The sequence below is a fragment of the Camponotus floridanus genome, unplaced genomic scaffold (assembly GCF_003227725.1).
Source record: "Camponotus floridanus strain SB8 unplaced genomic scaffold, Cflo_v7.5 scaffold50, whole genome shotgun sequence".
Taxonomy (NCBI): Eukaryota; Metazoa; Arthropoda; class Insecta; order Hymenoptera; family Formicidae; genus Camponotus; species Camponotus floridanus.
In genome coordinates this window covers 985,492-1,009,725 of record NW_020229659.1, presented here as the reverse complement: position 1 = coordinate 1,009,725, position 24,234 = coordinate 985,492, and the positions used below count along the sequence as shown (strand labels likewise).

The 24,234-nt window shown below is 26.4% G+C and overlaps 1 protein-coding gene across 2 annotated transcripts; it reads left to right on the top strand.

The window, feature by feature from the left end:
• The first annotated feature begins 5,020 nt into the window (after positions 1–5,020).
• LOC105256789 (pyruvate carboxylase, mitochondrial) lies at positions 5,021–23,595 on the top strand. 2 transcript variants are annotated; one of them, XM_011267022.3, is made up of 14 exons: positions 5,021–5,100; positions 12,459–13,001; positions 14,144–14,463; positions 14,580–14,730; positions 15,868–16,079; positions 16,793–16,995; positions 17,229–17,490; positions 17,909–18,227; positions 19,557–19,607; positions 20,506–20,973; positions 21,132–21,521; positions 21,871–22,306; positions 22,393–22,789; positions 23,031–23,595. In XM_011267022.3, exons 2-14 carry the CDS (start codon positions 12,869–12,871, stop codon positions 23,277–23,279), a joined length of 3,591 nt encoding a protein of 1,196 aa, XP_011265324.1. In that variant the 5' UTR covers positions 5,021–5,100; positions 12,459–12,868; the 3' UTR covers positions 23,280–23,595. The 2 variants fall into 2 exon arrangements, with proteins under 2 accessions (XP_011265324.1, XP_011265325.1); XM_011267023.3 differs by lacking the exon at positions 19,557–19,607.
• The last annotated feature ends 639 nt before the right edge of the window (positions 23,596–24,234 follow it).

Genomic DNA, 24,234 nt, shown 5'->3' with positions numbered 1-24,234 from the left:
ATTATATTTGTCAATATTATATAGAGAGAAAAGTACGCGTATCGCTGTCAAAAAATTATACACTTAAAAATAGAATATATTTCAAACAAATAGACATAGTAATTTTCAAAGATTTAAAAGAATCAGTGTTTTTCTGATTTATCTAATATTTTATAAATTCCTAAATTCTATCTAAATCTAAAAATAATTTTCTTTTAAAATCAATTTTGCTAAATTAAAAATAAATATCGAACTAATATTGATATTATATGATATAATTTATAAAATTTTGTGTGTTTATTACAATCTCTTGTATCAATTCTTTATTTTATAATTGTGTCTATTAATTATCAAAATAATTTCTTTTATTTTTTCAATGCAAAATTATAAATTTTGAAATGTTATCAAGCAATTTGCTATAATATGCAAAACAAGACTTAACTATCCGAGCTTTACAACCAAGAATGCTCCTCAAGATTGGCTCTAAAGGTCAGTTTTGCCACTTTATTTTATTCAAGGCAAAACACATAAGATAATTTTACGCTTAAAAACGAACGCTTGTACAGGCGATTTGAATCTAGTGTACGTTTATTATATAACGACGATAACAAGTTGACCTAATACTGTGCAAGTTGTTTACTGTCTGTAAGATCCATTTTATCAGTAGATATTTTCTACAAGATCTGTGCGCAATACATAGTTCCATTTTTTCAATTGATTCTATAGTCTGTAACATTTATTTCGGGTGAGCTGCGATTTATGGTATAATATGCAATCTATTAAATACATATATGTATATAACACACATATACATACAAAGCATAATCTATGATTTGTTGTGACAGTCTTGAAACAACAATTATAGATAAATAATTCTACAAATTTCAAAAATCTTTAAATTTTTATAATATATACATTTGCGAAAGCTTCACGATAAAAAAGAAATGATACTGTTAACACTAACAGATAATTATAGATTCTAAATCTAAAAATTATTTATTTCAAATAAAAGTTTATGTATTTATTTACAAAAATATGCATTTAGTTTTACGATACAGATGAAAAAAAACGGGTACAATTTTTCGATGCTTGCTATTAAAAATGTAGATTGTTATTGATGAAGTTAAAAAGTATGAATTAACAGAAAATCGAAGTGAAAAGCATTTTGTGAATAATTGCACTTATAATTATATTAATCTAATTACAATAATTATATTCTTGATTCATAAATAGATAATCATAACTATATGATTACAAAGTTAAACAATCTATATGGTTACAGAATTAAACAATCTCATAAAATCCATTTAATTTTGTATATATTGCACATGCTGTTCGCACAGTTAAAATCACACAAACTCATAATATCGTTATCACAAATTCATACAGAAACATTTATTAAAAACACAAATATAGTGTTTATTACGATTACCACGCTCAATTACATTGTTTTGCATACATATTTTGTAATAATAAGCCACTCATTATGTTATAACAAATGAAATATTTATGCATAGATTCTTTATGTTTAGTTTAACAAAATAAAATTCTCATTTATTATTTATAATTAAAAAACGATCAGAGCAATTTTGATTTTTGATCGGACTTATTCGAAAATATATCTTGAAATGTTAATAATTTTCGATAATTTTATTTATAGATATTAATTAATTATAGTAAATATTATATCAATGTTTGTAAATGTCGATTATTCATATTTGTATTTTATATTATTGATATCATTAATTTCCTATTCGAATATGTGTGTTGTACGATTTGATTTTGGAGTTTATTTATATTATTATTGCTATATTTTTCTCCTAAAATATTACTCTTATTATTATACCATTATTATACCACACAGGAATAATATCTATCATATAATTTATAAAAAATAATGTGTATTCCTGTATTATTTATTATATTATTGTACGTAATTATGATTATTATTATTAGTATTATTTATTGCTTTCAAATATGCTGAAAAATAAAAAATTTGTATATACATATAAATATTTATTTAATATATAAAACTTTGTTTCATTGAATAATCTGAGATTTAACAAAATAATGATTTAAATGAATAAATTAATGATTTTTTTTAAATAAAAAATTAAATTGCTTACAAAAATATATTAATCATAATTTACACCATAATTTACAATTTGTAAATTTTATGTACATAAATAATAAGTTAAATAATAAGTTAAGATTAACTTTTAAATATTTACGGAATTGTGATTAGAATTAGATATCAATGTATATTTAATTCAATATTATTAAGCGATCCTGCAGCAAAAATTGTGTATAAATTATAATCATTATGTTACAAATGAATAAGAACGCAAGAAATTCGATGATTATATGTACGGAATATTTAAAAGATAGTTAAGGATATAAAATTCGGATCGTATACTAATTAACTATTCATGTGACTTTTCGTGTATTAAACTTAACTTTTATGATATATGTATTGAAATACGACACTGCAAAATTTATTAGAAGCACTTTGGAGAGCTCATAACTTGCAAAATTACTATAAGGCACCTGATGCATAAGTAAAGCGAAAAAGTACGATAAATTCACCACAAGATAAAACACTTTTCTTGTACCAATTTTCAGTCATGTATTTACTTTAATAAAATAGGTCGATTTTTAACGGGAAAGTTATTAGAAAATTTATGAAAGATATAACGCTCAATAATTTTTCGAAACTCTTATCGTGTTGTAGAAATCACGCGAAAGAACCAAATGGGAAGAAAAAATAAAAAGAAACTCATTTAAAAATCGATCATGTTTTCGCGAAATGGATGTCTCGAAGACTTCAAGTCGATAAACAACAGTATGCACAGGTAGAGCACATATATAGAAAAAAAAGTAATGTTCGATGCGTTTTTGAAAGAAATAAAGAATTCATAAATGACACAATAGCACTGTAGCTAAAGAGAAAAACGGTTATAGTTTCTATTTTGAAAATTATATTTTTTTAACTTTATTAATTTTTGACTTCCACGTACATGTATAAATAAAAAAAATAATAAAAAAAAGATATATACAAAAATTATATAAATATAAAATTGTAATGGATTATTGTATATACATATACACGTACATTTTAAACAAGACCGTGGAGCGTGTAAAATCACGCGGGATACTTTAGTTTAACGATTACTAATGAAAAGTGAAAAAATCACAGGAAGAATTGCAAAATATTGACTAATTCTTAAGTTATAAAAATAAGATACATAAATTATATTTCTCTATCAAATAAATGTGTAAAAGATTATATATTTATTATATTAATTATATGTATAGAATGAATTAATTCAAAGAAGGAAGATAATTTTCTCCCCATGGAAACGCAAATATTTAAAAACAAAATTTTTTAGCCAAAATTGTTTTCAGTGATAACTTGATAAACTTGATTCGAAAGTCAATACACAATGCGCTTCCAAGAATTTTAACCTTGTTAATCAAAGTGATGATTATATTGACGCATTCACGGTTTACAAGATTAAAGGCTACACATTGCGAAATTATTAACACGTTGTGTTCGCGTTACACGGTCTATTCACATTAGCTTAGCTAGGCCAATCAATTTTGTGTACATATATTATTATTGTACGTACGTAAACTCGAAGTATCTGTTAAGAATACGGCGGATAATGTAAGTAATCAATTAGCCAATGTTTAAATTTTACGTATAAACCTATATTGGAAACAATTACATTGACAAAACAGTAACGGAAAACTTTATTTATTAAAAAAAATGAGTTGTTTTTGCACTTGAATATACTTGAATATATTTCTGACAATTATCAAACAAAATGTGGTTTTTCATAGCCGAGTCACTATTTAAACCGCACATATGTGCTATCTCTCCGCTATAATCCTATCAGATGCCTCGATTCTACACGTATGTCTCGAGAATCACGATACGGCTTACCGAATGTGGTCCGTTTATTACTGAAAATTGAATTGTTAATTCAAGTTGGGAATGGACTAGCTCACGCCTAATTAGGGTCTATAAGTGTATACAAATAAATAAAACGTTGAGAAACAATCCTGCATTGTTCATATTAAATTTGTAGTTTCAGCAACTTTGTTGTTAAAACTTTTTTAATACTTTATTACAAGAATTGCATTACTGTTTTTCAAAGTTTTTTAAAGTGCAATTATTTTAAAATTCACAATCGAAAGAAAATTTAACAAAATTTAATTAATTATAAAATCAAATAGATAATTACTTTTATAAGCCAATAATTACTTTTATAAACCATTGAAATAATTTTTTAATAATAAGTGACATTTTTCGATTTTCTTCGATTGTATAAATATTTAGCATTTTATATTATTATTCTAATAATTAAATTATTTTAAAATTATTTTCTATCATTATACTATTTTATTTATCTGATAATCTCACATAATCACACATATGTCACTTGAAATTACTTCAATCCTGCCATAAAAATATTCAGAAAATTATTATATTCTTTTGTTTTTTCAATTTTCTTCATTATTATCTTATAGATTTGCAATTTTTCCTAGCAGTTCAAATCTATCTAAATAATTTTTTTTTTTCAAAATAGTAATAGTAATCATCAATGACTTCTCAAATGAAGAAGATCCAATGAAACTTTACATAAATTATCATCTTATATTTAGATTTCTATCAATTTTATTGTGTTAATTGAAATTTCAACATTATTTAAAAATTTTAAAATGTCTCCAATTTTGTGAATTATTATTATTTATTCAAATATTCCTCATTTTTTCAAAATCTGATTTTTTAACTACACTTTTTACTTGAAAGTTTTTTCGCAAAATACAATAATATATATTTTTTTCATGAAACATTTTTCAAAATCTAATATTAACGTGTTAATCAACAATCTCGTCGCGAAGGAAACAATCAGAAAAGCTTGTCGAGCATTTGTACCGAAGAGATGGCAGCAGCACACTCGTTCTAGAATTTACAGAGGCAAGGCGCAAGTTCGACTAACAATTACCACCTCTATTTCTGTAGTCGTCGAGCGCGTGTGCCAGGGAGACTGTTCAGTGTGGCTTAGACTTCAGCCGGACGGAGTCTGGCCAGCCTCGTCCCTGGCGTGTGATACAGTAAGTACACGAAATCTGACTGAAGTCGACAAGTTTATTCGCACGATCACCTTGACCGGTATATTGTTGATATGGACCTAAATTGGAATATAATTTCTCTCAATTCTCCGAGTGTATGCGAATAGTGAACGGTGTATGCAAATGTGCGAATAAGTGCAACGTTCATTATTTCACGACCAGGAAAATTCGTTTTCCAACCACAATTGCGTGATGAATTTTTCCTTGGATACTTTACTAGCGTCAATAAATGAAGCAATAATGGTATATTCTTGTCTGTTTCGAATATGCCTATAATATGTGTTATAAAATTCTTAACTGATGATAAACATGCACGAAGTATATAAATAATACAATAAATTTATAATAAATGATGGAAAATATATCTTTAATTTTTAAACTTTAACAAATGATAATATTTTAGCTTCGAATTATTTAAAATATAAGATGTTACGTATATATATATATATACTTGTACCTATATATTTCTACGCATCTTGATTCGCTAATAACGATTCATTCATTCGAGTTTATTTTCTAGTTTTGAAGGTCATATATTTAAATTTATTATTCAACTTATTTACACAAAGATACATAATCAATTTAAAAATGTAAATATTTTTTAATCTCTTGAGAATTTAAAAATTACTGTATATAATAGCAAATAATTTTTCGCGTACATATACATATCTTGAGTTTACGCTATTGGGAGTTATGTCATTTACATGTTTGCATAAGTGTTAACAATTTAAATAAAGTAATAGAATTTTTTTCATAAATAAATTATAGGAAATTATCACGTTTGCAGTAATTCGTTATAATGCGAAGTCAAAAGTTGCGCACTTCGATATTAAGTAGCATATATCAAAAAATAATCAAAGTTATATTCTTATCGAAATAGGGAATAAAACTTGAATGTTTTCTGAGTGATCAAAATGCATTATCTTCGAAGGAACCAAACATAACGAAAAGAAGTACAAATTGCTGCATGATGATATGTGACAATGAAACCGAGGCAATTTACATAACCAGTTTCCTTTAATATTACATATTTGTGTTGCTTTTGTACGAAAAAAATTGAGAAAGTTATTCATTATTGATGACATAGTGCTTAATAAAGATAAATAAAATAGTAAATAATATATAACAACTTGTTAACAATAATTTATTGTTAAAAAATTGTATATATATATATATATATATATATATATATATATAAACATATAATTTTATATAAAAAATGATAAAAAAATTTATTTCTATTAGATCTAGTATTTTTCTTTAATTTATAGCGAACGTATATACGCATATATTGATAGTTTCCTCATATCTAGTGCTAAATATACCTGTAGTAGTGTAGTGCTAAATATATCCTAATAATATCATGACAACATTATGTATGATTCAAATAAAATCGCGAGTTTTAAATTATGACATTTAATATTAAATATATAATAGAAATACGCAAACATCAGAAAAAATTTGAAACAAATTTGAGACATGTTTTGCAGTCTTAAAATTGCAATTTTACATATTATATTAACTTTACATTAAACAATTTTTAAATTTTTTTTTAAAGACTTAGTTTAATCAATTACTGGCTATACAGTTACAATTCTTTGTCCCTGAATCGCATATATAATTACGTGCTGGATTAAATGCTCACATGTATGGCACAATCATATATCTCTATTTTTCATTTGTTTAATGATGGCGATGAGTGATCCAGGTGGATCAAGGCAGACTACGAGACTACTTTGACCGAATAACCTTCATTGCGGTGCATTTCGAGATTCATTCGCATGTGCACGATTGTGATGCAACTGTGAAAACTGCAGATAGCACGTGCGCAGCGCGTCATATGCGAGACTGCTTAATATTTCTCTATCTCGTTCTTCCTCTCGATACTTCACTATCAGCATTGTGTTTTTTGCGTAATCATATCTTTTGTGAACTTTGCCCTCACGCAATTTGTGTGTGTGTGACAGGACAGTAAATTGAACAAACAAAAGTTGATTATTTCTTCTATCTCCTATAATCTTTTTTCAAATTATTTTTCTATTTATCTTTACTTTTTCTATTTATGTACTTTATTTTTTTTATTTTTTAACATATTTAGATATTATATATTTCTTCTATTTTAAAGCTGGACTTAAAAGCAGATTTTTTCTCTTCGATAGTTTTCATTTTCTAGTTTTTATTTAAAATATACGTAATAAATCAGTTGTTTTCAATCAGATTCTGTACAAAGTTTTTCACGAAGGATCAATACAGCTCTAGCGCATATATTGACCTATTCTTATTATAATATTCTTCTACGAGTTGCCAAGAAATGATGCCAATGAACTCAAAAGTTTTTTATGTAGCACAGTCTTTTATTTGTTCCGCTGTAATTATATTACACTTTATATTTCTCTACCACGCAAACTGTGTATGCGGATAAAAATATTTCCTTACGTAGGTGAAGCTAATAGTGGTATAAAACATTAATTGCTAACATGAAAAAGAAATATACATATATATATATATATATATATATATATATATATATATATAACTCCTTTCATATTTAATATTATTTTGGATATCTCATCATTATTTCGTTGTTAATACTAATTTACATTCTTTATAATAGAATAGCAATTTATGTCCAATTCATTTTTACTTCAATTAAATCACATTGTTAAGCTGATTAAGTAAATTAGGAAGTTATCATGATACATTTATTAATTATATTATTAATTATATTTTAATTGCTTATCAATTGTACTTGAACTTTACAAACAATGTATGAAAATGCTATATATATAGATAGATAGATAGATAGATAGTGAATCAGTCTCTGACGCCACGGCGTTGTCATTACTACGGATCAATACTTAAAAGTATTTCACAGTGTTTTATATATTGTGATTTATACATCCAATAGTAATAAATAAATGTTTCTCAATAATATAATAATGGGTACATAATTCTATCAATCAATAATAATAAATAAGTATAAAATCTGCGTTTCGTATACAAAAATAATACGAGCAACAATTGATAGAAATTCTACTCAATTATCAACTCAATCTTACCTTTAAACCTTAGAAAGTTGATTGGTGAAAATGAAGCCAATCATAGTTCACTGTTTGATTGAACTACAATCATACGATTGCATTATCTATCTAGAAAAATCAGGCAATCCAATTCTTTCAAATGTTATCATAATCTATAATTAGATTCACATAACAATTATTTATTCATTTCAATTTATTTGTAATATAAATTATAGATTTGATAAATAAATAATAAAATAATTAATTTAAATAATAAATAGTCTAAATAATAGTCTGAATAAATTCATGCAAGTTTTGACAATAAAAATCATTACACAAAATCATACCACGGATATGGTAAAAAAATGATTTATATGAATTGTAATCTATAAAAAGTTTGTAAATTAATATACATATTTATAAATTAATTATGATAGTGGCAATATTTGAATGAAAAAACAATTGTAATATATTTTTTTCTTCTATAATATAACTTTTTCTCAAAACTTTAAAAACATTTAATAATATATGGCCAATAAAAAATATGCTATAATAATAAATTATTTTATTATTATAGTGTACTTTTTGTTCGCCATATAATAAATATTATATGGTGAATAAAAAAATACACTATAATAATAAAATAATATACTATCATATACTATATAAAATCATATACTATCACTATATACTATCATAATTAATTTATAAATATATTAATTTATAAACTTTTTATAAATTAACTTTTTACTATATATATATAGAGTATTAAAATCTTAAAAATTATTCTTATAATAAAATAATTATTTTCTTATTTTAGTTTTTGTTTAATTTTTTATTGCATTTTAAAATAACTTCTTATTTCCATCTATATTTTATATAATATGTATTAATTTTGTCAGCTCTATCATACATACACATGTCGTATTATATTTGTTTTATCTTATTTTGTTATCAGATTAACATACACGAAATTCACAAAGTGTAAGAATCTACATTCTTGAAAAAATGTTATTGTATCTATTTTGCGTGTAATAAAAAACGAAAGAAATCAAGGACACAGCGACACGTGTTTTGCGAAATGAGGTGAATAGTTCACGCGATTAATATTATAGCTGTCTCGATTTCGTAATCGATAGTTTATTATTCGCGATCGAAAGTTTTGAGGACGATCGAAATTATATTTATAAAAATACAATCTGGTGAAAAATCATAAACATGATTCTTCGATCGAAAGTGCGAAGAAATTGCAAAAGATTGTTTGCATTTACTTGTGACTTGCAAAAGCATGCCACGAATACGAGATCAGATAGAAATTCCGATAGAATTCAAATAGAAATGTCTTTCGTTCTACATATTTTATGATTAATTCATATCACGCAGTTTTTTCATAAAATTGTTATTCATAACGAATAATATTATGTACGTTTTATTTATCAAGCAATCTTATGCAATTTATAACAACTTTATGTAATGATATTTTATATGTTTACATAGGATACAGAATGTACACGTATAATATACGTAATGAATAAAATATATAATTATCATTTTTATTATAACATAATTAATAAATAATTAATAAATAATTATATAAATATACATATAATTTATAAGATTGTTAGTATTTTGTTTTATAAATCATGATTATATATATAACCATAATTTATAGCCGTTAAATAAATATAATATTTATTAAATAAAATATTTATTACTAGGAAGAAATTTTCGAAGATGTATCAATTGTCTCGATGATAAATTTATATTCAAAATTATTTTAAATGTTTCTTTTGTTTGCGGTAACAAACAGCAAGATAATTTCCATTGCACAAGGATTTGACCAACATACATCCTTATAGAACATATATGTTTTACAAATAGCATGAATGAAATGTATTAATTCCATATATTAGTGAATATTAAAGTATTCCTTATCGGCATCACGTGGTTTTTTAAATAATTTCGATAATTGTTATAAAAAGTGTCTTTTATTCTCGTTATCACTTGTTAGGAATGTCAAACAATGAATTTAATTGATATGAATCACTGCTTGAAGACAGGAAAATACAGCTTGATTTGCTTGCAATTATCGCAACATTAATAGATAGAATCAATTAATTATATAATCAAAAATTATATAATTATTATATAATAAATATATGTATTTCGTAACACAAAATATAATCTTAGAGTAATACTAATGCATTTAATATTCAAATATATATTTAATTATTATTAATTTATATTTTTCAATGTTTTTAAATACATATATAAAGATAAATACATATATATAAAGATAAATAATGAATATAATCATTACTATATTAAAACAGAAGAAGTAATCAATTAAATTAACTATTAAATATAATATCTTTAATTACATAAAATTTTAAAATAAAGAGATTGTTTCAAGAATTGGAGAATATTTTATTGCTTTTTCAATATAATTCAATTACTTTATCATTTGTTCAATTACTTTATCAATCATTAAAGTATAAACTGCTCCACTTTTAGATTTTGTTATCAATTGTAACATTTAGTAAATAATAGAGTCTATTCATGAAACAGTTTCACGTTGCCTCTAACTACATCATAGTTTATATTGTGTCATATCGTGTGTGACATCTCTCAGTGCATTATATTTACCTAATACCTCTCTTACGTTTGCAAATATATTTATATCTTTTTACGTAAGCGCGATAACGAAAGTAAAGATTTACGTAAATGCGATAACGTAAGTAAAAAATCAATAGTAGAGATTAATAAAATGAAAATTGTCATACTTTCTCATAAAATTTATTTATTACGCAATTTATTACCGTGCGATTTTTGATTGATATTGATGTATATTTTAACATACGATCTATGTTGAAACATCAATTAATTAACATAAACATTTACTAAAAAAATATATTCGAGAATTAACTCACAAAAATTTTTTCTATTCATGAAAAGGATTTCAAATATACATCTTTTATGTTGAAACTATAAAGCGAAATGCGTCACGATGCGTCAGAATGATTTAGTAATATTAAATTAATAATGTATTGAATGGTCGTTGACCATTGATCAAAGATATTTTACAGAACGCACATATAATCATCGTCACAAACAACACTAACGTATTAAGAGCACTAAATTTATTTTGAATATTAAATTTATTTTGAATATTTATAAGCAAAAATATTTATAAGCAAAAATTTTACGTTTAACTTTATATATATTATATTATATTTATAATTATATAGGTATATTCATATAATTATATTCATGTAAAATTTGGTCTAATAAATTTTCTTTCATAATTTCTTTTTCTATGTGAAATTTATTCTATTAATATTTAGTATTTTCTTTTGGAGCTTATAAACACAATATTGTTAACACTTATTAATAACATCTAACATTAACATAAATTTTTTATTGTTTCTTTATGCGTATAACCATCATCCATTTTATTCTCGATTGTACGATTGTATGTTTATTTATTACAAAGCACAGAATTTTCGTAAAAATGTCTCTGCGCTGTACATTTCCTTTACATTCAAATAATGTGAATCAATTACACGTGACCATATCATGTTATAGCAGCTGATACGTTAAAAGTACATATCAATAAATATCGTATCATACGATATCGTACGATATCATGCGTGGTATTTCTGAACTATATCAACACACTAATTCAGATTTGCGTTTACAATTCATTCGGTGTAACGTTACGTTCAATGTCAGCCACAATACGTCAATAATCTAATTTAAAGACAATCGTCAGTGCAGTATAATACGATCTTTCTTATGTTTGACTTGTTATTGTGTTATATTGTTTCTTTTTTGTCGGAAATTAATATTTTAACTTGTAAAATAAAGGAAAAAAAATTCTCAAATAAAATGTTACTTAATAAAGAATAAAAATAGATAGTTATTTTCAAGAAATAAGATATTGTTTTCCATCACAATATAATAATTTTCTTGTAATAAAACAATTTTCTTTCTTACATAATGTTTTAATTTAAAATATCTAAAAAAAGTCATAACATAATTAAATAAATTTTATCTCATAAACAATAATTACAAGGTATATATCCAGAATTTCTATTATTATATGTATAAAGACATGTTATTAAATATAATTAAAGTTTTAAATATAATTCGTAAAAAATGACAAGTATATAACAGATAATCTATTAATCTATTAATAATCTATTAATTTAGAAGTAAAAACCAGATGAAAAAATTGCAAATTATATTTTTAGCTGCAATAATAATAGCAATTATATATAAATTGATTGTTATTTAAAGAAAGTCATTTGTCTGTTTCAGAAATATAATAGTTGGCAAAATAGCAAGAGATAAGTGATATTTTGTTTTAAGAAACAAATTTAGTGCATAATAAAAACATTGTCGTATTGTGAAACAAATATTAAGTATTTTCCGATAAACTGAAAACTATCTTTAGCGATAACTATTAGAGACATTGTTATCTCAAAGTAAACGAATTGTCGAGTGCGAGCTTGAACGAAGAACGAAGTACACGCGCGCGGAAGGAAATAGCTTTAAAAATACTAGTCCAAATATTTGAGACGGCCTAAATATTAATAAGAAAATAATTTGCTTTGATAAAGTAATTAAGTGTAGATAATTAAATTTGTCTTTTAATTTTATACGATATTCATATTAAAGTATTAAGATAGTGAGATTGTGATTTTGACGAGAACACAGCGATCGACAAAATGCATTCCATACGCGCTCATCACTCGTTAAGTAAGCACAGAAGTGTTTTACAAATATGGAAGATCGCTGCAAGACACTTCGCCACAGATGTAGAATACAGACCAATCAGGAGTGTCCTCGTCGCCAATCGAGGTAAATAAATTAAGTATATAGATTAAGTATTTAAAAAAAAAAATAATAAACATTAAAGTCTCTCCTTAATGAGATTTGTAATATAAATTTTTTTTCTCAATAAATTAAAAAATGTATTATTGCATTATACGTACAAAGTAATAATATTATCTTTATACACAAATATAATATATTTATGTATATCACAAATCAACATTTTAAATTTACAATTATTGCTGTGCAGTTTTCATTTCTATAATTTTTTTACAACAGAACGTGTATGCATATATATGTATATATATATATATATATATATATATATATATATATTCTATGCATTATAATTATTGATTATTATAAGAAAATTAGTTTTATATAAGTAAACAAATTTCAAAAGATCTTATAAGAAAGAAGAAACTTATCTTGTGTAATAGATAAAATGCAGACATGTCTTATTACAAAATTTTTCTCGATAACATCATAGATTCATTAACAGATTTGTTAGATATTTACTGTAGAAATTTGTAGCATCTATAGAAATAGATAGTAAAGATATTTACTATTATCTATTTTAGCGCAAATAATTGTCTGCAAAGTTTAAATCTGCTTTTATTCTGTTATATTTTCGCGGTGTTCTATTTGCATAATTGATGTAATAATAATTATAAATTTGTTATTATAAATATTATAAATTATAAAAAAGCATTATCATGGTTTGCAAATAATTGTAAATAAGATTTGCACTGTAAACATTGCTTGAATACAATTGAAATTAATGAATGTTAGGAATTTGCTCATTTTTAGAACAAGATTATGTGATTAATCAAGAGCAAGAGCAGTATTCCTGATATAGAAGTATGAAATGATTTAAACATCGCGGGAATCTAGCACATTGCTAGATACTCCGCTTAATTAATCTGTATCTTATAACACGTGTACTACGCGTGTTGTGTGCGTGAATTTCACATAAGAAATGAATGATAGTTTATTATCCCGAAAAGTTATAAAAATAGATTTGATTTTTATTTATTAATTTTTATTCATTATTATAATAAAAATATAAAACAAAATCAATAAAAAAATAATACGTTTTAAATTCCTCCTCTGTATCCGACTTCTTATAATTATATTTGAAATTTTGAATGAATTTAATAATGTTATAGGAGAAATCGCCATTCGCGTGTTTCGTGCCTGCTCGGAGCTCGGTATTCGCTCCGTAGCGATTTATTCGGAGCAAGATAAAATGCAAATGCACCGGCAGAAAGCGGACGAAGGTTACTTAGTAGGCAAAGGATTACCTCCGGTTCAAGCTTACCTGAACATCCCCGAGATCATTCAAGTTGCCAAGGAGAACAACATCGATGCCATACATCCTGGTTATGGGTTTCTGTCAGAGAGATCGGATTTTGCTCAAGCGGTGACTGATGCTGGCATTAGATTTATCGGACCTAGTCCTAAAGTTGTTCAGCAAATGGGAGATAAGGTATTTTAATCCTTAATTTCACAATATTCCATATCATTGATTCTGCAAATACTCGTAGTTCTCCAAAAATTCTTGAGCCAGAAGTCAAAAGTATGGTATGTACATCCAATCGATAGGTGGCTGCTAGACAAGCCGCAATTCAAGCGGGGGTGCCCATCGTTCCAGGAACAGATGGACCGGTAACGACTTCCGACGAGGCGATAGAATTCTGCATGAAACATGGACTTCCGGTTATCTTTAAGGCAGCGTATGGAGGTGGAGGACGAGGTAAATTTATAATTTTAAATATTAAGAGTCAATATTTCGTTTTTCTATCTAAATATTTATAGTACTTTATAAAGTAATTCATAGAAACTTTTTTCAAAGATTTCATAAAAATCTTGATTATACTTTAGATTTTAAGATAGAAGCTTATATTTAAATCTTAATTAATTGATTAAATCTTAAATAACTCAAGTCTTTTCCTCGCTTCATTAAAATAAACAGTGCTTATATAAGTTAATTGTGTTAACTCTTATTTTATGAAACAAGACAATTATGTTACTCGCCGATCATCATTAAAAGCATTTTAAAGAGAGAATATAGGAAACATATAATATGTAAAATACGTTTTAAAACTATTATTACTCAAGCTGTCATAATATATCGCTCTAAGTTAGCAATAAAGTCTTCTCTTGCTAAAAAGTGTTATTTTTCCTTTAAAACTATTATTTTAAAAGTAATTCAATGTTTTGACATTATTTGATTTAGCATATCAGATTTAATTTCAAAAAGTATTATTTGGTAATTATTCATTAAAATTATTAATATAGTAATCCATAAAAACTAGAAATAAATTAAAAAAATAAAATTATGTAATAAATTATTGCTCTATTAGAAACATAATTAACATAATAATGCATATAAATCATATAAACGAAAAATGTATCTTCTAATATATAATGTATGAGTGTATTGAAAACGCAATTCGTTCCTTTTTGAATAATGTGAAAACCATTTACACACAACATGCGGTTACAATAGATTATTTAATGATAATGGCACAATAAATTTGCATATTTTACAATTCAAGAAGAACAAATAATATTTGACTAATAGATATTTAAAAACCTGTTATTAATCAAATACTACTTGTTCAAATATCTATGCAAAATGCATAATGAAAAATCAAAATATATATTGTAAATGGTAAATTAAAAATATTCTTTTTTCTTAAGTAAAGAGTAACATTAGTAATAAATTTCCCTTATAATGTTCACACTAGTTAAATAAAACAAATATAACATTAAAAATAATAAACTTTGATTTTATCTGCTTTTTAAGAAATACATTTTATAAAATATTTTAATGTTTTTAATATATTTATATTGTAAAATTGTTCTAAAAAATTTTATTATTACGTAGGTATGAGAGTCGTAAGACAAATGGAAGAGGTCCGTGAGATGTTCGATCGTGCATCTTCCGAAGCCGCGGCCGCTTTTGGAAATGGCGCGATGTTTATCGAGAAATTCATCGAAAGACCACGTCATATTGAAGTTCAATTACTTGGGGACCACGCTGGCAATGTCGTGCATTTATATGAACGCGATTGTTCTGTGCAACGTCGTCACCAAAAGGTCAGCAAATCGATTAATTTTAATTTAATGTTGATAATAATCAATTAATCGATTACTTGTGCATTAGCCATTGATGTTGTAATATTTTTGGCAATATTTGTCATTTTTTATATATTGAAATATATATTAATTTTTTTATATATTGAAATATAATATGAGTTTTTTATTCTTATTTTATAAAAAAATATTTATCTGTATTCGCAGTCGGGTTTGTATAAACTAAAAAAAAATCTAATAATTTAAATAGTGACTTAAAAAAATATCATTTACTAATATCTTATCAAGTCTTTTAGTAGTCCTTGTAAGTTAACTAACTTATATTTAAAAATAGAGCAAGATTATTCGATTACGAGCATTTTAAAAAGATACAAGAAATAGGTAAATATCATACAAAATATATTTTAAAATTATTATTGCTCAAGCTATTATAATATATCATCTTGAGTTAGCAATTTTCTCCTGTGAGCAAATTATGAATTTTTTACAAGGCTTCTTCAAGGATGAATACAAGGCAAGTCATACATTCTCTGTGACTGTCTTGTTCGAAATAGGGACAATATATATAACACAATCGCATAGGATTCATATTTAAAATCGTCCATAAGTATATATAAAGTAGTTTTTTAAAATTAATTATTTTATAAAATTCAAATTCAACGTCCGATTTCATTTTTGACTTACGAATAAAAATAATTTTCTCGTAAAATTTGCAGGTAGTCGAAATCGCGCCAGCTCCATCACTATCAACCAAGATTCGTGATAAAATGACCGAATATGCAGTTAAATTGGCAAAACACGTTGGTTATGCAAATGCCGGTACTGTGGAATTCTTAGTCGACGAATCTGGAAATTTTTACTTTATTGAAGTCAACGCTAGATTACAAGTTGAACATACAGTAACCGAGGAAATAACTGGGTAATGAGATACATATAAAAATGATAAATATATTTTTCTTACATTTTTTCTATCCTCTCTTTCAATCATCTCTCTTCTACTTTTTTTCTTTTTAATAATTAAATATACATATATCATTATAATATATAATTAATATATAATATGTATAATTATAATATATAATTAATTGTAATATTAGATATGTAGTCATTTGTTTTACGCAGATATCATATCATCTTTTTTTATTCTTTCAGAATCGATCTTGTGCAATCTCAAATTCGAATCGCCGAAGGCATGACGTTACCGGAGCTTGGCATGACTCAAGAAAAAATTACGCCTCAAGGATTCGCGATCCAATGCCGAGTGACTACGGAAGATCCAGCTAAGAACTTCCAACCGGATACTGGAAGAATAGAAGTCTTTCGTTCTGGCGAAGGCATGGGTATCCGATTGGACGGAGCTTCCGCGTTCGCGGGAGCTATAATCTCGCCATATTATGATTCGCTTCTCGTTAAGGTAAATTAAGAAATATAAAATAATTATAATATTACCAGATACATCTTATTTTTAATGTTAATAACAAATCATACATAAATGTTTTGTGTAGAGATATTTCTTTCATAAGATTATAGTCTATTAAAATAATTAAAAGAAAATATTATTTTTTAAATAAAATTTATTCTAATAGATAATTTAATATTGGATATTTAGTTCATATTTAAATAATTTGATTTTATCAATTACATAACACGTAGATTAATTAATTTTTATCATCTGAACAGTTTTACAATATTTTTAATGATAATATTATTATTTGCTTGGAAAATTTTTAGGCATATTTATATGAACAATTTTTCACTTAAAAGCAAAATATATAAGTACAAAAAGATTTTACATTTGAAAAATATAAATATTATTTTTTGTTTTTCCTCAGGTAATCGCTCATTCCGGTGATCTTCAATCATCTTGCGCAAAGATGAATCGAGCCCTTCGTGAATTCCGTGTGCGCGGAGTAAAGACAAATATCCCTTTTCTATTAAATGTTTTGGAAAATCAAAAGTTTCTCAACGGTATTGTCGATACGTACTTCATCGACGAGCATCCTCAGCTTTTTCAATTACAGCCCAGCCAGAATCGAGCGCAGAAGTTACTAAATTATCTCGGTTCGGTTTTAGTGAACGGTCCAAGTACACCATTAGCTACTCAGCTGAAACCAGCAGACATCAAACCGCATATTCCACAGATTGCTCTAGGTATATGATTGCTTACTAACGGATATAGCAATAATCTGGGATAATAAAAGATCCCAAACATCATTTTTGGATTTATATCCAAATATGACATATATGCACTTCAATTCAGTTTAATTATATGCGATGCAATTCCCATTAAAATACTTCTTAAGATTAATCATAAGATACAAACATTCGAATCCAAACCTTATTATAAATTTCGACCTTATAAACATTTGATCCATTATGTGACGAAATTACTAGCCATAATTAGAAACAAAGTCGTGCAGAAGATGTGCCTTCACGGATCAGCAAAACAGGGGTTGTATTTTTTTCTTCTTTTTTTAAGAATAGGATGTCTATTAATTCTTTGATTAATTAATTAACATTGTTATGTGAATGTTGTTACACAGGTTAATTTTTAAATATTTAAGAATCACTGAAGATATAATATTTTTTGAGGCGCTATGATTCTAATAATTCGTTAACAAATAAATAAGAAAAATTGATATAGAAAATATTTTCACACTCTCACATACTATGCATTATGTGCTATGTTATATAATAAAACTCTCATTTAATATTTTTATAAATTTACACAAGAGTATCTTTCTGTCAAATTTAATATAATGTTGCATATTAATATATTTCTTAAATTAATTTTTAATTAACGTACTTTTTTATTCTTTTTAATGAAAGTAAACAATAAGGAACGTATGACAAATTTACAAAAGAAATAATAAACATCCTTTTTGCTTATCAATGACAATTCGTTGCTGCTTTTTTTGCTGGGTTTACAGGAAACACTCTATTAAAGCGTTATATCAAAGATCTTTATGTTATATCTTCCCTTCTGGTGTGTTCTTGTCTCTAAATTCAAGTGTGATTATTGCACCGCGCTGCATTAAATACACTGCACACATTGTGCGAATCAATAAATGGGGTCACGAAACTTTTTCGTCTCTATTTATCATCATTACATTAATAACATAATAATAATAATGATAATGATAATGATAATGATAATGATAATAACAATAATAATAACAATAATAATAATAAGAAAGCATGCTGTTTTCCCTCGTTAGTAATTAATAATAATAATTTTCAATATCTCATCCTCTGCATAATTAAGAAAAAAGTACATTAATAATTAAGATGTTATTAATATACAGTATGCCTTCACAAGTGGGACAAATATCGAATAAATTAAAATAAATCATGAAAATCTTCTATTTAAAGATTTATCATTATGTAATGACTTACAATTTTGGATATATTAATTTCCTTCTCATACACACTTCACTGTTTATAGCATGCTTTTATTTTTTTGTTTGGCAATTTTTTTAGACTTTGCTAAGCTTGCAGCTGCAGAAGAGACCAAAGATCTCGATGCTCCAGGTATGGTTACAATATTATATCATGCTTTTCTTTAGCTTATATTATATTAAAATCCAGTATTGTGCAGATTGAGAAGATAAACTGTGAGACTATAGGTATAGTATAACAAAGCAAAATTTTATTTTTTTATTTGTTCTTTTTTTTCCAGATTGGCGAAATTGTATTTATCGAAATTTTTTTTTTATTGATTTATTTTTTATCGAATTTAACAAATTTAGCAAAATTTAATATACTGGATAAGATAATAAGAAATGAATTGTTGTTAATAAATGCTATTAATAATAATATAAATAATGTAAATATGTATTGCTATAATATATTAAAAAATGTAAATTCATAATAATATTAATTTATAAATGGACTACGTTTGCCTCTTTATAATTATAAATTTTGATTTATATTTTTAATTTTTTTGATTTAATTTTTATTTATATTTTTAATTATATTTATTTTTATTAAATATCTTTCTTTTATGGTTATATTTTAAACATTTTGAAGCATTTCTTTGAATAAAAAATTATGTCTCTCTCTAATCATATTATATACAATAATATTTAATAACTATGTACAATAATATTTAAAATAAGGATTTTTACACATTCGATATTTTTATGCATATAATTGCAAAAAAGAATCAATAAAAAATAATCGATATAAATATAGATAATTAATATTCATAAAGATTTTATATAATTCCATATTGAAGTAATAATTATAAACATATTTATTTCATAAATAATTTATTTTTTATTGACTCCTTTTTAATCAACAATAAATATCGATAATCTATCGCTTTTAGAAATATTTTTTCGCGCTTATTAACAATAGCACGTATCAATTAACAATCCATTCCTTTCAAAAGAATATCAAATTGATTCTCTTCTGCGCTTTTTTCCAGATGTTTTGGATCCTCCGAAAGGATTCCGTCACATTTACAAGCAGCAAGGTCCAGAAGCTTTCGCCAAGGCTATTAGACAACACAAAGGTCTTCTTTTAATGGACACTACATTCCGCGATGCGCATCAATCTCTTCTGGCAACTCGCGTCCGATCGCACGATCTGCTAACGATCTCTCCATTTGTCGCACACAAATTCAACAACCTCTATTCGTTGGAGAACTGGGGCGGCGCGACTTTTGATGTGGCCTTGAGGTTTCTCCATGAGTGTCCTTGGGAACGGTTGGAGGACATGCGCAAGGCCATCCCCAATATCCCGTTCCAAATGTTGTTAAGAGGTGCCAATGCTGTCGGATACACAAACTACCCTGACAACGTGGTCTTTAAGTTCTGTGAATTGGCTGTGAAAACTGGCATGGATATCTTCAGAGTATTCGACTCACTCAATTATCTGCCAAATCTTATCGTTGGTGAGTTTGGAGAAATTTAATTATAATATGAATTAATAATAAAATATATTATCCAAAAAAAATATTTTTACTCTAATTTAACATATTACAAAATCGATCTATCATGTCGGAGAGTTTTCTCATAAGAATTTTCTTATTAAATTCGAGTTCTTCTTCAGGTATGAATGCCGCTGGAAATGCCGGAGGTATCGTTGAAGCGGCAATTTCCTATACGGGCGATGTGAGCGACCCTAATCGTACAAAGTACAATTTGAAATATTATACCGATTTGGCGGATGAGTTGGTCAAAGCAGGCACACATGTACTGGGGATCAAGGATATGGCCGGATTGCTCAAGCCAAGAGCAGCCGAGATATTGATTGACGCGATCAGGCAGAAGCATCCGGATATACCTTTACATATACATACACATGACACTGCTGGAGCCGGAGTAGCCTCCATGTTAGCCTGTGCAAAAAGCGGTGCCGACGTTGTAGATGTTGCTGTTGACAGTATGTCCGGCATGACTAGTCAACCTTCTATGGGCGCTATTGTTGCTTGCCTTCAAGGTATATTTAAAAAAAAAAAACAATTTTTATTTCCTTTATTAACTACTAATAATTTTTTATTTAACTGCACATGTAGATAAATTTTGATTTAATTTTAAATGTGAAAATTGCATCAATTATACTTATTATTTAAATAGAGAGTCACTATAAATTTATTAATAATAAAAATACATACATATATATTATAATAAACATATATTATAATAAATATGCACACATATATTACAATAAAAATGCAATATATATATTATAAATTATAATATAATGTACTAATAATTAATATTAATACATATATACATCAAAATTAAGTTAAAATTAAAATTAATAAAATTTTTAATTAATATGATAGGAACGGATATTGACACAAAACTGGATCTCCCTGACATCTCGGAATATTCCGCATATTGGGAACAAACGAGAACGCTCTATGCACCCTTCGAGTGCACAACAACGATGAGATCTGGAAACGCGGACGTTTATCTCAATGAAATTCCCGGTGGACAATATACAAATTTGCAATTCCAAGCTTACTCGCTCGGTTTAGGCGAGTTTTTCGAAGACGTGAAGAAAGCGTATAGGCAAGCCAATCTCTTGCTCGGCGACATCATTAAAGTCACGCCAAGTTCTAAAGTTGTCGGTGATTTGGCACAATTTATGGTTCAAAATAAACTGACAGCTGATGACGTACTGAAGAGAGCGGAAGAATTATCGTTTCCTAAATCGGTGGTCGAGTTTCTTCAAGGCGCTATTGGTGAACCTCATGGAGGATTCCCTGAGCCATTGAGGTAAGAATATTTTGCGCGAACATAATGCATCTCAAATGTTTATCTTGCGATGTATTGAATTTAACTTGCATTCGTAATGTCTTCAGATCGAAGGTTCTTAAGGACATGCCACGCGTGCAGGGTAGACCAGGCGCGAGTTTACCACCACTTGACTTTGCCGCTTTGACGAAGGAGTTGAAAGAATCGCATCCACATGTCAGCGAAAAGGATGTCATGTCGGCCGCGCTTTATCCTAAAGTAACGAAGGACTATTTGAATTTCAAAGAACAATTTGGTCCGGTAGACAAATTGGAGACCAGAGTCTTCCTTACGGGACCTAAAGTGGGTGAAGTATTTGATGTCACAATTGAAAAAGGTAAAACTCTTGGTATCAAAACTCTTGCGGTTGCCGAAGATCTTACGAAGAATGGCGAACGTGAAGTATTCTTCGAGATGAACGGTCAGCTGAGGTCTGTGTTTATCAAGGATAAAGAGGCTGTCAAGGTAAATGCAAACTTTCGACATTATTTTATACATCGTCATTTTATAAAATATTATAATTGAATTATAATTAAGATAAAACTAAAGATAATAATTACAATGAAATTAAAATAAAATTATCTAAAAAGTTAAGCTAGAAAAAAGATTACCATCAAGATCAAAATTAAAATAAGATGGTAGTCAAATTAATATTCAATATCAATTTTAAACAAAGTACAATTTGCATTTTGTTTATTCTCTGCAGGAACTGCATGTGCATCCGAAAGCGGTGAAAGGTGACAACAACCAACTAGGGGCACCGATGCCCGGTGAAGTGATTGATATCAGAGTAAAAATAGGCGATACTGTAGAAAAAGGTGCACCCTTAGTCGTATTATCTGCCATGAAAATGGAGATGGTCGTACAGGCGCCGAGAGCAGGAAAAATCAAGAGTCTTGACATCAGCTTGAATATGAGACTTGAAGGAGATGATCTCATCTTAACATTCGAATAAACTTTCGACAAAAATGTTCCAAATCATTGTTGCAAGTCTTCTTCCCATAAAGATGGCATAAAATATTTATTGCAAAAACTGTTGTAAACTGCTTGCTTCGGTAAGATATGATGAAATCTTTGCCATGCGGAAATGAATCGAGTTTTTCTTTGTTAAATGCTACTTTAAAATTCTGTATATAGTTATAATTTTGTTCAAAATTATCAATTACTACATATATTTAAATAATCAAGTGTGGACATATATATGTATATTTTTCGAAATATTTAGGAGTTCCGGTTTGGCGGACCCTGTATCATAAACAAATCTTTACATACATTGAAAAATTCTTGATAATGATTACATTTATTTGACTTTTATATATTATAAAATTACATATTATAGAAGATGTCAATACATTAAACTAATTAAACAATCAATACAATTAAAACTATGGTCCACTTTTAATTAAACAAAAATTTCATGAAAAACAAATTATTTCCTCTAATCGTTTTCATTTCTAAAAAAATTTGTTATAATTTTTAAAATAATTCATTTTTATTTCTTAAAAAATCTATATTTAGCTTTATTTAAAATAAAATTCAAATATTTTGTATATATTATTTGTACGGAGCAAATGGCCAATATGATTAATGTGATATAATCCAACGAAACTGCTAAAAGATCAATTAATCAATTAATACCAAATATAATATATAGAGCACTCATTTAAGAAAATTTAGGAACTTGAAAAATTCAATAACAAAATTATTACAAACTTTTCAATATAATACATTTTTCAAGACTTTTGTATAAAATAACTGCAATTGATGAATTACTTGTTAAAAATTTGTAAGAATTTCACATTTGATTATACAAAAAGATGTACATTATATATATACTTTTTTTATACATTTTAAAATGAAAACATAAATATATATAAAAGTAGATTTTTAAGAAAAATACAGTTGCGATC